At 52.6% G+C, this 13701-nt stretch overlaps 2 protein-coding genes across 2 annotated transcripts in view; one reads left to right on the top strand and one right to left on the bottom strand.

The window, feature by feature from the left end:
• Positions 1-13701, top strand: part of LOC139239369 (pyruvate carboxylase, mitochondrial-like) — a 1004568-nt gene that overhangs the window by 429700 nt on the left and 561167 nt on the right. The gene's annotated exons all lie outside the window — the stretch shown is intronic.
• Positions 1-13701, bottom strand: part of lrfn4a (leucine rich repeat and fibronectin type III domain containing 4a) — a 29732-nt gene that overhangs the window by 13525 nt on the left and 2506 nt on the right. The window contains exon 2 of the mRNA XM_070867977.1: positions 1554-2983. Within this exon, the coding sequence (XP_070724078.1) occupies positions 1554-2935 (1382 nt within the window). The 5' untranslated portion in view covers positions 2936-2983. The remainder of the gene's footprint in view (positions 1-1553; positions 2984-13701) is intronic.

Here is a 13701-nt window from a genome sequence, read left to right as displayed (position 1 = left end):
GAATGAGGAAAGACGGGAGGAGGCTCGAGTGGAGCATAAACGGCGGCATGGACTGGGAGAAAGGAATAGAAGGAGATGCTGATGGGGTGAGATGGAGAGAGGTGGGAGGGGGCTGGTGTGGAGCATAAACCTGTTGGGGCCGAATGGCCTGTTTTGATGCTGTAAATACGATGTAATTTCGGATGGCACAGACTCCAAGGATATAATGCATCTCTGGGTTGAGATAACAGTAACAGTTGGGGGCTTTGCTATTGGTTTGTGATAATGTCTCAGCCCCTGATGGCACTCGCCAATCTTTACACTGCTCTGTAACCCATTTTGGTATTGTCTTGACAGCTGTAATGTGTGCCCTGGTGAGTATGGCTCACAGGTTTGTAGAGCTGTTGAATTGGGAGTGGCTTAGCCAGTCATGTGATGTTCACAAGACTCAATAAAACCCCGGCCAGTTGGGTTCGGGGGATCCACGATGAGGCAGGTGGTTGTGAGCCTGGTGAATGAACCGGTAATGTGGTAGTTTCCTAATAAACCAACTGGTTCTTAATAGGAATGTGTTGCTGTGAATTCTTAAGCAAGAACCCATGAAGCAAATACATGACAGAAGGGTTGCCAAAGACGAGCTATTCCAGGAACAGTTCGGCCTTGCGCTTGTTGAATGTGCTCAGCCTTTCCGTAAAAGCTGCTCGGAATCGGCTATTTTACCATTGCAACCTTCACCAGATGTCGGCACACTTTCGCTCAATGGTAATGTGGTGGTGGTGGACAGTCTGAAAGCTGTGGACAAGGGAACCACGAGGGAGGTGACTGTAGAAGATTAAGGGGTACAGAATCCGGCAAAGGGTAGCAAGCTGGATTTAAATCTGGCTTGGAGGCAGGAAGCAGAGGGGAGCTGTTACGGGCTGTTGCTATGAATTCTCGAGCAAAGAACCCGCGACGCAAGGTCACACCCGGAACACTGCGTGCAGTTTTGGTCTCCGTATTTAAGGAAGGATATACTTGCTTTGGAGACTGTTCAGAGAAGGTTCACTCGGTTGATTCTGGGGATGAGGGCGTTGACTTATGAGGAAAGGTTGAGTAGGTTGGGCCTCTACTCATTGGAGTTCAGAAGAATGAGAGGTGATCTTATCAAAACGTATAAGATTATGAGGGGGCTCGACAAGGTGGATGCAGAGAGGATGTTTCCGCTGATGGGGGAGACTAGAACTAGGGGACATGCTTAGAATAAGGGGCCGCCCATTTAAAACAGAGACAAGGAGAAATTTCTTCTCTCAGAGGGTTGTAAATCTGTGGAATTTGCCGACTCGAAGAGAGCTGTGGAAGCTGGGACATTGAATAAATTTAAGACAGAAATAGTTTCTGAAACGATAAGGGGTTATGGGGAGCGGGCGGGGAAGTGGAGCTGAGTCCATGATCAGATCAGCCATGGTCGTATTAAATGGCGGAGCAGGCTCGAGGGGCCGAATGGCCGACTCCTGCTCCTATTTCTTGTGTACTTATTAAATACACAACAACGGCCTTAGCGGTTGCCAGCGTTGGCGAGAGGCGGCTGTCCCTACCTGTACACCAGGGTCTCGTCCACCGTGGAGTTGTACTGGATCTGGTACATCCACACCACGTGCGGCGACTTGGCCGCCGCCCACCGGACCAGCGCCGTGGTGGCGGTCACGTCGGCCACGGTGACCGCCCTGTCCCGCGCCCCCCGTCCCTCCGTGCCGTTGGTCTGCGGCTTGGTGGAGGTGGTGATGTCCGAGGAGCCCGGGTCGCGGTGCAGCACGCGCACGGTGCCGTTGCCCCGGTGGGGCAGCGGGATGATCTTCAGGTCGGCCAGGGCCGTGGACTCGCCGGCCGCGTTGGTGGCGAAGCAGGTGTAGGCGCCGTCGTCCCGCACCGTGGTCACCAGGATGTCCAGCGTGCCGTTGCGGTACGAGGTCAGCCGCGAGGAGTTGCCGATGATCTTGTCCTCCGGCGACACCCAGTGCACCGCCGGCTCGGGGTCGCCGATGGCCCGGCACTTCAGCGTGGCCCGCTGGCCCTCCAGGATCCAGACCTTGTGGGTGTGGCGGGTGATCAGGGGGGGCTCGCAGATGAAGTCCTCCTCCGGGATGTACCAGAAGTACTTGCCCGCCAGGTGGGAGGGGCTGGCACAGGTCTCCATGTCGTCCTCCCGCACCAAACGGCGCAGCCAGAGCAGCTCGCAGTTGCAGTGCAGCGGGTTGCCGCCAAAGTTGAGGATGATGGTGGAGGTGTAAGGGGTGGGGCTGATCACCCCAGTCTGGGACCGGGCGAACAGCGAGTCGGGAGGCAGCGTCTGCAGCCTGTTGGAGGTCATGTCTAGCCGTGCCAGCTTGAACAGCTCCGCAAAGCTCCCCGCCATGATGTAGTCGATGAGGTTGTGGTCCAGGTTCAGCATGTGCAAGTTGACCATGCCCTGGATGGCCTCCCAGGGCACGGTCTGCAGGTTGTTGAACGACAGGTCCAGGTCCTCCAGGGTGGCCAGGAAGTCATCGAAGGCCGTCTCCACGATGTTGATGAGCTGGTTGTTGTTGATGATCAGGTGCTGCAGGTTGACCATGCCGCTCAGGTTGTTGTCCTGGATGGCCGTCAGGCGGTTGCTGTCGAGGTGCAGCGAGCGCAGGCTCTCCAGGTCCCCAAAGGCGAAGGGCTGCAGGAAGCTGATTGTATTCCGGGACAGGGTGAGGTCCACCAGCCCCGACATGTTGAGGAAGTCCTGCTGCTCCACCACCCGGATGAAGTTGTCGGCCAGCCGGAGCTCCACCGTGCGCCGGTCGATGTTGATGGGGATGAACAGGAGCCCCTTGTTGGCGCACAGCGTGCTGAGGGACTCGGACAGGTTTTGGCATGTGCAATGGAAGGGGCAGGCCTCAGCCACAGCTGCTACACTCACCGCCAGCACCAACCCAAAGAGCAGCTTTTCCATTGTAAATCCGTTAGCGAGATCGGCAGGTCACAATCACCCAAGATAGATCTGTGTGCAGAGAAATAAATATGGTCAGGGACAAGCGGATTATCGACAGCGGTGAATATTTCACAAGCAGTACACTCCCCTCCTCCTTTACAACACTCCTTAAACCTCTCTCCTCCTTTAGGAAACTCCTTAAAACCTACCTCCTCCTTTAGGAAACTCCTTAAACCTCTCTCCTCCTTTAGGAAACTCCTTAAAACCTACCTCCTCCTTTACAACACTCCTTAAACCCCTCTCCTCCTTTAGGAAACTCCTTAAAACCTACCTCCTCCTTTACAACACTCCTTAAACCCCTCTCCTCCTTTAGGAAACTACTTAAACCTCTCTCCTCCTTTAGGAAACTCCTTAAACCTCTCTCCTTTAGGAAACTCCTTAAAACCTCTTTGACCAAGCCTGTTCTCTCCTCGTATAAGATTATGAGGGGGCTCGACAAGGTGGATGCAGAGAGGATGTTTCCACTGATGGGGGAGACTAGAACTAGGGGGCATAATCTGAGAATAAGGGACCGCCCATTTAAAACTGAGATGAGGAGGAATTTCTTCTCTCAGAGGGTTGTAAATCTGTGGAATTCACTGCCCCAGAGAGCTGTGGAGGCTGGGTCATTGAATAAATTTAAGACAGAGATAGACAGTTTCTTAACCGATAAAGGGATAAGGGGTTATGGGGAGCGGGCGGGGAAGTGGAGCTGAGTCCATGATCGGATCAGCCATAATCTTATTAAATGGCGGAGCAGGCTCGAGGGGCCGAATGGCCGACTCCTGCTCCTATTTCTTATGTTATGTTCTTATCTCCTCATCCACCTCAGTGTCAAATTTTGTTTGATAATCGCCCCTGTGAAGCGCCTTGGGATGTTAACGGCGCGATACAAATACAAGTTGTTGTTGTGATACATGTGAGAGTCAGTATGGAGCACTTGTATCCTGCACTGTGTTGCACACTGCTACAGTGGATTGGCACTTAGAACTGTACAGCACAAGAGGAGGCCATTGGGCCATCGAGCCTGTGCCGGCTCTGTGACAGAGCGATCCAATCAGTCCCACTCCCCCCTGCTCTTTCCCCACAGCCCGGCTAATGTTTCCTTTTTCAAGTATTTATCCTTTTGAAAGCCACGATTGAACCTGCTCCCACCGCCCTTTCGGGCAGCGCGTTCCCGACCTCAGTTCCGTACAGTCACGGTCCACAGGCTCGCCACACAGCCAGCGATCAATCTCGGCAGCTCTGCAAGAGGAGGCCGGGTCAACAGTGGGAGGAGCTGTGTCCGATACAATATTATAATTCCCCTTCAGAGTCATTCATTCACAACGTGAGCGATTCCTAGATTCTGCTATTAGTGTCAAGTAAGACTGGCAAAATACTCTGTGGATGGAGCCTAATAGCGATCGCATTGACAGACCACTTAAATCGGGAGTGCCACAACTCCCCTTCAATAGCGAGGTCCTCAGTCATTTCCGCTCCAGTATTGCTTACAAATATCATTTCACCTTGCATGTGTTTATGCCGCAGTTTTTTCCATTCACTTTCGGGATGTGGGTGTCGCTGGCCAGGCCCGGCATTTATTGCCCATCCCTAATTGCCCCTTGGGAAGGCGGTGGTGAGCCGCCTTCTGGAACCGCAGTCTTCCCTGGTGTCCTGGCCAATATTTATCCCTCAACCAACATTACGACAGTGACTACTCTTCAAACCGCTGGACACGCGAGCCCCGGGGGGGTGGTCACAGAACACGCTTCAAGGACACCCTCAAAGCCTCCTTGAAAAAAACGTACCGCTCCCCCCCCCCCCCCCCCCACCGACTCTTGGGAATCCCCGGCCCAAGGCTGCTCAGAGTGGAGGAGGAGCCGAACACCTCGAGTCTCTTCGACCGGGAGCGCGCGGAAGCCAAGCACAAACAGCGGAAGGAGCGCACAACAAATTAAGCCCCACACCCGCCCGTCCCTTCAACCTGACCCTGCCCCAGACACCGCCTGTGACAGAGACTGTTGATCCCGCGTTGGACTCATCAGTCACCTCCGAACGGATGTAGTGTGGAAGCAAGTCATCCTCGACCCCGGGGGGGACTGCCAAAGAAGAAGCGAAGACTCTTCACTGTACGGCACTGGCTGTGAAGTGCTCTGGGACGTCCCGACGTGGTGCTTTCTTCAGCAAGGGGCACACCTGGGACACACTGGCCAGTCAGCCCCAGGCTCAGTCCTTAGTCGGTGCTGATCTGAGTCTGCACAATGGCGGTTTAATGCTCCTTGGGTGAGGGAGGAGGGGGGGGGCGGGGGTGATTACAGCCGAGGATTGCCAACCCCTGCTTACCATCCAGCGACCTCTCCCCCCCCCCCCCCCGCCATCCCCGGAAAGGGCTCGGGTCGGAATTTCTGACGCACACTCGATCGAGGCAAACTCTAATGCTTGCCTCGGTTGCAGTCGCCTCGCTGGGCTCTTACATAAGAAATAGGAGCAGTAGTCGGCCATTCGACCCCCCCCGAGCCTGCTCCACCATTCATTGAGACCATGGCTGATCTTCAACCTCAACCCCACTTTCCTGCGTTATCTCCATATCCCTTGATGGCCTTAATATCCATAATTTTATTGATCTCAGCCTTGAATATACTCAACTACTGAACCTCCACAGCCCTCTGGGGCAGAGAATTCCAAAGATTCACCACCCTCTGAGTGAAGAAATTCCTCCTCCTCTCAGTCCTAAATGGCCGACCCCTTATCCTGAGACTGTGTGACCCCTGGTTCTAGACTCCCCAGCCCGGGGGGAAACACCCTCCCTGCATCTACCCTGTCAAGCCCTGTAAGAATTGTGTATGTTTCAATGAGATCACCTCTCATTCTTCTAAACTTGAGAATATCGGCCCAGTCTGCTCAATCTCTCCTCATAGGACAATCCCCCCATCCCAGGAATCAGTCTGGTGAACCTTCGTTGCACTCCCTCAATGGCAAGTATATCCTTCCTTAGGTAAGGAGACCCAAACTGTGCACAATACTCCAGGTGTGGTCTCACCAGGGCCCGGTATAATTGCAGTAAGACGTCTTTACTCTTATACTCAAACCCTCCTGTAATAAACCCCAACATACCATTTGCTTTAATCACTTGCTGTACCTGCAGGTTAACTTTCAGTGAATGGTGTACAAGGACCCCCAGGTCCCTCTGAACACCAACATTTCCCAATCTCTCACCGTTTAAAAAATACTCTGCTTTTCTATTTTTCCCACCAAAGTGGACTCACCTTGCAAGATGAGCAGCTGAGATGCGCTGGGGAGAACGGGTGGAAAACACATGGAAACCCTTTCGGTGGCGGGGGGTTGGGGGGGGGGGTTTTGGTGCTGTGTGGCTGATTTTCCTGTTGGCCTTGATGTGAAAAGATGGGCAGTGATGCGTGGCTTGCCGTCCGAGGCCGCGCTCCGCACTTGTGCGCAGAGAGACTTCCGATTCGATCCGTGCCCAGCCCTCGCTTGCTGCGGGAGGGAGGTGTGCGGGCACTTTGAGCGAACCGGTGAGACGACCGAAACAAATGGGGGGGGGTGGTGGGGGGGCGCAGGGGGTGGGTGGCGGCTGACTATCAGGCAAACGTTCTGAAGCACTGTGTTTAGTGTGCCAAAGGACCTTTGCGGAGGACCGACAAGCTGCCTATGAAGATCACGTGCTGTCCCGTTTTATGGGGGCCAACTGAGGGGCAAACAACACACCAGTTTGAGTTCTACTTTATAACGGGCAGTAACCATATCCAGTCTGAACTTTCGCGCGGAGCTCGGAGAGCGGCCTGTATTAAATATTAAACTCTGCATTCGTCTTGAAGCACTCGCCCTGTTACAAGGAACACCGAGATCGGTCGCCACCGCTCCGCAGATACCGGGATAAGCCTGGTGCTGAATGTCAATAGTTTGCTGTACGGATTCTGAACGTTGATTTTTACAGATCACACCCGTTTCAAAGCCGGTTTGTTTCGGGGATTGTACTCCCACCACCCCGCTGATGTTCCCCGTTATGCTCTTCCCCACAGTGTCTGAGCCGTTCCCTGCTAAAAGAGACGGGCATAAAGGGTTAAATTCCGAGGGCAGGTTGCACAGACTGGGCCTGTATTCCCTCGACTGTAGAAGATTAAGGTGCCATCCAATCGAGGTGTTTAAGATGATTAAAGGATTCGATGGGGGGAGATCGAGAGAAACCATTTCCTCTGGTGGGGGGAGTCCAGAACAAGGGGGTGTCACCTTAAAATCAGAGCCCGGCCGTTAAGGGGTGATGCCAGGAAGCACTTCTTCACACAAAGGGTGCTGGGAATCTGCAGCTACCTCCGCAAAAGGCTGGGGTGCAGTTGAAAATTCCAAGACGGAGATTGATAGATTTTTGGAAATACTCAGCAGCTGTGGAGAGAGAAACACAGAGTTAACGTTTCAGGTCGACCAGCGGTGCGAAGGGGCATTGACCTGAAACGTTAACTCTCTCTATAGATGCTGCCTGACCTGCTGAGTATCACCAGAAGTGCATCCCGGGAGGGCGCTGAGCATAAACACCAACATGAAAGAAAGACTTGCATTTATATAGCGCCTTTCACGACCACCGGAAGTCTCAAAGCACTCGACCGTCAATGAGGTACTTTTTGGAGTGTAGTCACTGCTGTATTGTCGGAAATGCGGCTGCCAATTTGTGCACAGCAAGCTCCCACAAACAACAATAATAACCAGATCATCTACTTTTACTGATATTAATTGAGGGATAAATATTGGCCGGGGGATTTGCAGCATCTTGCGGAGACATCGTTGGTGATATTTCTCCTGCAGCTCCCCTGGGAGGACAGACGCACCAACATCAGCGTTCTCAACCAGGCCAACATCCCCAGCATCGAAGCACTGACCACACTCGACCAGCTCCGCGGGCCACATAGTTCGCATGCCAGACACGAGACTCCCAAAGCAAGGGCTCTATTCGGAACCCCTTCACGGCAAACAAGCCCCAGGTGGGCAGAGGAAACGTTACAGGGGCACCCTCAAAGCCTCCCTGAAAAAGTGCAACATCCCCACCGACACCTGGGAGTCCCTGGCCAAAGACCAGTCTGCCCTAAGTGGAGGAAGTGCATCCGGGAGGGCGCTGAGCACCTCGAGTCTTGTCGCCGAGAGCATGCCAAAACCAAGCGCAGGCAGCGGAAGGAGCGTGCGGCAAACCAGTCCCACCCTCCCCTTCCCTCAACGACTGTCTGTCCCACCTGTGACAGAGACTGTAATTCCCGTATTGGACTGTTCAGTCACCTGAGAACTCACTGTTAGAGTGGAAGCAAGTCTTCCTCAATTCCGAGGGACTGCCTGTGATGATGATTGCCAGCATTCTCTGTTTTTATTTCAGCTTTTCAGCATCCGCAGTATTTTGCTGTAGTATTGATAGATTGTTGCTGGGTAAGGGTATTCATCATCATAGGCGGTCCCTCGAACGAGGATGACTTGCTTCCACAAGAGTTCACAGATGTTTCAATGAAGGACCCGATGTTCCAGTCCTGAACTCCAGTTGAAGGGTGGAAGATGCCTGTGGGTGGATTTTTTTAACGTGGGGTGACCGTTGCACACCAGCCACAACACGGGCTTGACAGAGCGAGGTCTTGGTCCAGTGGCAAGGGTTAACCAGGACGACTGGAGACCAGCTCTGCTGCACGGACCTAGTGCGCGCTCACATATCGCACAGTGTGGGCTGGTCCGTGCTGCCCCTGGGCCCTCGCCTCCTCTGGGTCCCGCACCCCGTGAGATTCGGTGGGTGATCGTGGCGGAGGTTCGGCGAGTGTTTTGTGGCGGAGGAGCGGCGGGAGATTGTGGCGGAGGTGCAGCGAATGAGCGGGTAAGGGTTACGGAACCAAGCGGGTAGATGCAGTTACGGTACAGATCAGCCGTGATTGAATTGAATGGCGGAGCAGGCTCAAGGGGCCATATGGCCGACTCCTGCTCCTATTTCTTATGTTCTTATGTTCCCCCTCGACTAGCCATTGTAATTCCGTGCATTACACCTCTGCTGTGCTGCCTTGCCAACCATGCTCTGTTCGGTCATTGGGAATCACTTACTTGGGCTACATCGCCCCTTTTCCTAATTTCCCACCCTACATGGACTCATAGAAACATCGAAATTTACGGCGCAGAAGGAGGCCATTCCGGCCCATCTTGTCCGCGCCGGCTGACAAAGAGCAGCACGGCCCTCGGTCAGCAGCCCTGAAGGTTACATATAAACCTATGAACAATGAACAATGGCGGAAAGGTAAAGAGCACCCAGCCCAACCAGTCCGCCCCACACAACTGCAACACCCCTTACACTGAAACATTCTACACTCCACCCCAACTGGAGTCATGTGATCACCTGGGAGAGGCAAAAACCAGATAAAAACCCAGGCCAAGTTAGGGAAAAAAATCTGGGAAAATTCCTCTCCGACCCATCCAGCCGATCAAAACTAGTCCAGGAGATCGCCCTGGCCATATTGTATTCCCTGCTGTACTTACCATCGTATCTGCTCCGGCCAACAAGAGGATATCTAGTCTAATCCCAATTACCAGCTCTAGGTCCGTAACCCTGCAGGTTACTGCACTTTAAGTGCCCATCCAACCATCTCTTAAATGTGGTGAGGGCTTCTGCATCCACCACTCTTCCAGGCAACAAGTTCCAGATCCTCACAACCCTCTGCGTAAATAAGCCATCCCCTCAAATCTCCTCTAAACCTTCTACCAACCATCTTAAAACTATGCCCCCTCGTAATAGACCCATCCACCAATGGAAATAGGCACTTACTATCCAATGTGTCCAGGCCCCTCAATATTTTGTACACCTCAATGAGGTCTCCTCTCAACCTCCCCTGTTCCAATGAGAACACACTCAGCCTACCCAATCCTCTTGGAGCGATGGGACGCGCACAACCCTTACAGCCCATTTCCCGCTCCAACACTCTGCGGTAAGTGAAAGTCGATCTTAAGCATGATAAATCTGTATTAAATACTCCAAAGTTCAACTGTACTGATAATCAATCTCAAGTAATTTGCTCCACGTTGAATGCAGGCAACAAGTTGTGAAGCTTCAGCACAGCTCAGAGTAGTTCATTAGTAATTATAGATTGCACTGTAAGATGCCGGGGATTGTCTGTGGAGTCACAGAGGCTGGGAGTGAGCTATATGGCAGGTTACGCACGCATCTGCAGCAACACGAAATAACACATTCAGGGTTTAGCTGACGACACGGCCACAGATTAATGAGGTCTAGTCATTGACTCGACACCTCAACGCTTTCCATTCCTCAGAACACGACTGAGGGAGCGCTGCACTGTCGGAGGGGCAGTGCTGAGCGAGCGACGCACTGTCGGAGGGGCTGTACTGAGGGAGCGCTGCACTGTTGGAGGGCCAGTACTGAGGGAATGGCGCACTGTCGGAGGGGCAGTACTGAGAGAGTGCTGCGCTATCGGAGGGGCAGTACTGAGGGAGCGCCGCACTGTTGGAGGGCCAGTACTGAGGGAACACGCACTGTCGGAGGGGCAGTACTGAAGGAGTGCTGCGCTATCGGAGGGGCAGTACTGAGGGAACGGCGCACTGTCGGAGGGGCAGTACTGACGGAGCGCTGCACTGTTGGAGGGCCAGTACTGAGGGAGTGCCGCACTGTCGGAGGGGCAGTACTGAGGGAGCGCCGCACTGTCGGAGGGGCAGTACTGAGGGAGCACCGCACAGTTTTAAATGGGAAGCCCCTTATTCTGAGACTATGCCCCCTAGTTCTCCCCCATCAGTGGAAATATCCTCTCTGCATCCACCTTGTCGATCCCCCTCATTATCTTATAAGTTTCAATAAGATCACCTCTCATTCTTCTGAACTCCAATGAGTATCGGCCCAACCTACTTAACCTTTCTTCATAAGTCAACCCCCTCATCCCCGAATCAACCGAGTGAACCTTCTCTGAACAGCCTCCAAAGCAAGTATATCTTCCCTTAAATATGGAGACCAAAACTGAACGCAGTACTCTAGGTGTGGCCTCACCAATACCCTGTACAGTTGTAACAGGACTTCTCTGCTTTTATACTCCATCCCCCTTGCAATAAAGGCCAAGATACCATTGGCCTTCCTGATCACTTGCTGTACCTGCATACTAACTTTTTGTGATTCATGCACAAGGACCCCCAGGTCCTTCTGTACTGCAGCACTTTGCAATTTTTCTCCATTTAAAATGTAATTTGCTTTGCTAGTTTTTTCAGCCAAATTGTATAACCTCACATTTTCCCAGATTATACTCCATCTGCCAAATTTTTGCGCACTCAATTAGCCTGTCTATATAAGAACATAAGAAATAGGAGCAGGAGTAGGCCATACGGCCCCTCGAGCCTGCTCCGCCATTTAATACGATCGTGGCTGATCCAATCATGGACTCAGCTCCATTTCCCCGCCCGCTCCCCATAACCCCTTATCCCCTTATCGTTTAAGAAACTGTACTCTAAGAACAAGCCCAGCTTCTCCAGATAGACAGACTTGTGATGCAAGCTCCCTATGTACACTGGTCTTGCTGTAAGTATCCACTCCTGCCAGTGGTGCAGTGGAGTGCCTCTGCTGGGCGGAGCATGTCATTACAGTGTGACAAGTTTACATATCTTGTTGCCATTTTAAATGTGGCCATATGATTAATGCTTGGCAAGGACGACAGGGTTGTATGCAGGGATATAAAATGCTAACATTAAATAGATAGACACAAAGTTAGTCCTGGGATTGCAAAAACTATTTTCCTCCCGAGACATAAGAAACAAAAAAAAAGACTTGCATTTCTATAGCACCTTTCACATCCACCGAACGTCCCAATGTGCTTTACAGCTAATTAATTTGTGTAATCACTGTTGGAATGTGTGGAACACGGCAGACATTTTGAGCACAGCATGCTCCCACAAACAGCAATGTGACAATGATCAGACCATCTGTTTTATGTTACGACGTCGTTTACGTGATAAATATTGTCCCTAGGACACTCTGATGATGGCCTTGGGATCTTTTACGTCCACCTGGGAAGGCAGACGGGGCTTCAGTTTATCGTCTCATCTGAAAGACGTCACCTCCGACACTGCAGCGCTCCCTCAGTACTGCCTCTCCGACAGTGCGGCGCCCCCTCAGTACTGCCCTTCCAACAGTGTGGCACTCCCTCTGTACTGCCCCTCCGACAGTGCGGCGCTCCCTCAGTATTGCCCCTCCGACAGTGCGGCACTCCCTCAGTACTGCACCTCCGACAGTGCGGCGCTCCCTCAGTACTGCCCCTCCGACAGTGCGCCGCCCCCTCAGTACTGCCCTTCCAACAGTGCGGCACTCCCTCAGTACTGCCTCTCCGACAGTGTGGCGCTCCCTCAGTACTGCCCCTCCGACAGTGCGGCACTCCCTCAGTACTGCCCCTCCGACAGTGCGGCGCTCCCTCAGTACTGCCCCTCCGACAGTGTGACACTCCCTCAGTACTGCCCCTCCGACAGTGTGACACTCCCTCAATACTGCCCCTCTGACAGTGCGACACTCCCTCACTACTCCCTGGACTGGGACTTTAACCGACGACCTTCTGACGAGCTGCTACCCACTGAGCCAAGGCTGACTTAGTTTGGGAATTCAAGTAATTGCTTGTGTTCAGTGTATGAAAATATCTGTCTCCTTTGAAGCCTGAAATCTGTCTCTCCCTCTTCATTTCTCGTGTTCCCTCTCAGAGCCCGGCCATATCTGCTGTTGGATTTGCTCCATCATTTCATGAATGAAAGGGGGTTAAATGGAATTTCGTTACAGACCTTGTCAGAACCTATTTTGACCTTCGCACGCTTCCACTCCCAATGAGTGTGATCTATGCCAATTTGCATTAATTTAACAGCCCTTCTGTATACCGAGGCTGCACATGCAGCTCGGAATATCGTTCGAGAAATGAATTAACCATGCAAGGGTATGAATATTTTTAAACTGCTGCCCTTAACCATCCACTCCCATGACAATACATTGAGAGTAATCCTCTATCATCATATCACGATGATAATATGATCATACAATTCTGAGAGAGCTTGACTGGTTCGATGTTGAGAGGGTGTTTCCCCCGGGCTGGGGAGTCTAGAACCAGGGGTCACACAGTCTCAGGATAAGGGGTCGACCATTTAGGACTGAGATGAGGAGGAATTTCTTCACTCAGAGGGTGGTGAATCTTTGGAATTCTCTGCCCCAGAGGGCTGTGGAGGCTCAGTGGTTGAGTATATTCAAGGTTGAGATCAATAGATTTTAGGGCACTCAGTCAAGGGATATGGGGATCGGGCGGGAAAGTGGAGTTGAGGTCGATGATCAGCTGTGATCGTATTGAATGGCGGAGCAGGCTCGAGGGGCCGAATGGCCGACTCCTGCTCCTATTTCTTATGTTCTTGTGTCACGTTGAGCGAACGTCACAACATCAACCCCCAGCGTTTATTCTACATCATCCGTTTAACGGACAGCTGGCATTAAGCGGCATTGCCTCGACTCGGAGCGAGCGAGCAGGGAGATGCGTCACGAATGTGCCAGAGCATTTTTGTTACCCAGCAATTGCTGAGTTGTCTGGCATGGCAGCCAGCGTTGCCGCTAAGCCGCGCGGCCGCACAGTACCGGGAACGATCCCACGCGGAACGCTCATCCACGGTGCATACTGCGGAGCGCGCAGAAATTCACAGGGTCCGCGCATTGAAAGGAACGTGCCACGCAGAAAAAAGCGCCGCTTACAGGGAATGTGGATGGCAGCCCGATGAGGCAT

This window comes from Pristiophorus japonicus, chromosome 27 (assembly GCF_044704955.1).
Source record: "Pristiophorus japonicus isolate sPriJap1 chromosome 27, sPriJap1.hap1, whole genome shotgun sequence".
Taxonomy (NCBI): Eukaryota; Metazoa; Chordata; class Chondrichthyes; family Pristiophoridae; genus Pristiophorus; species Pristiophorus japonicus.
Note: the sequence above shows the minus strand (reverse complement) of the source record. Positions and strands in the feature narration are given on the sequence as shown.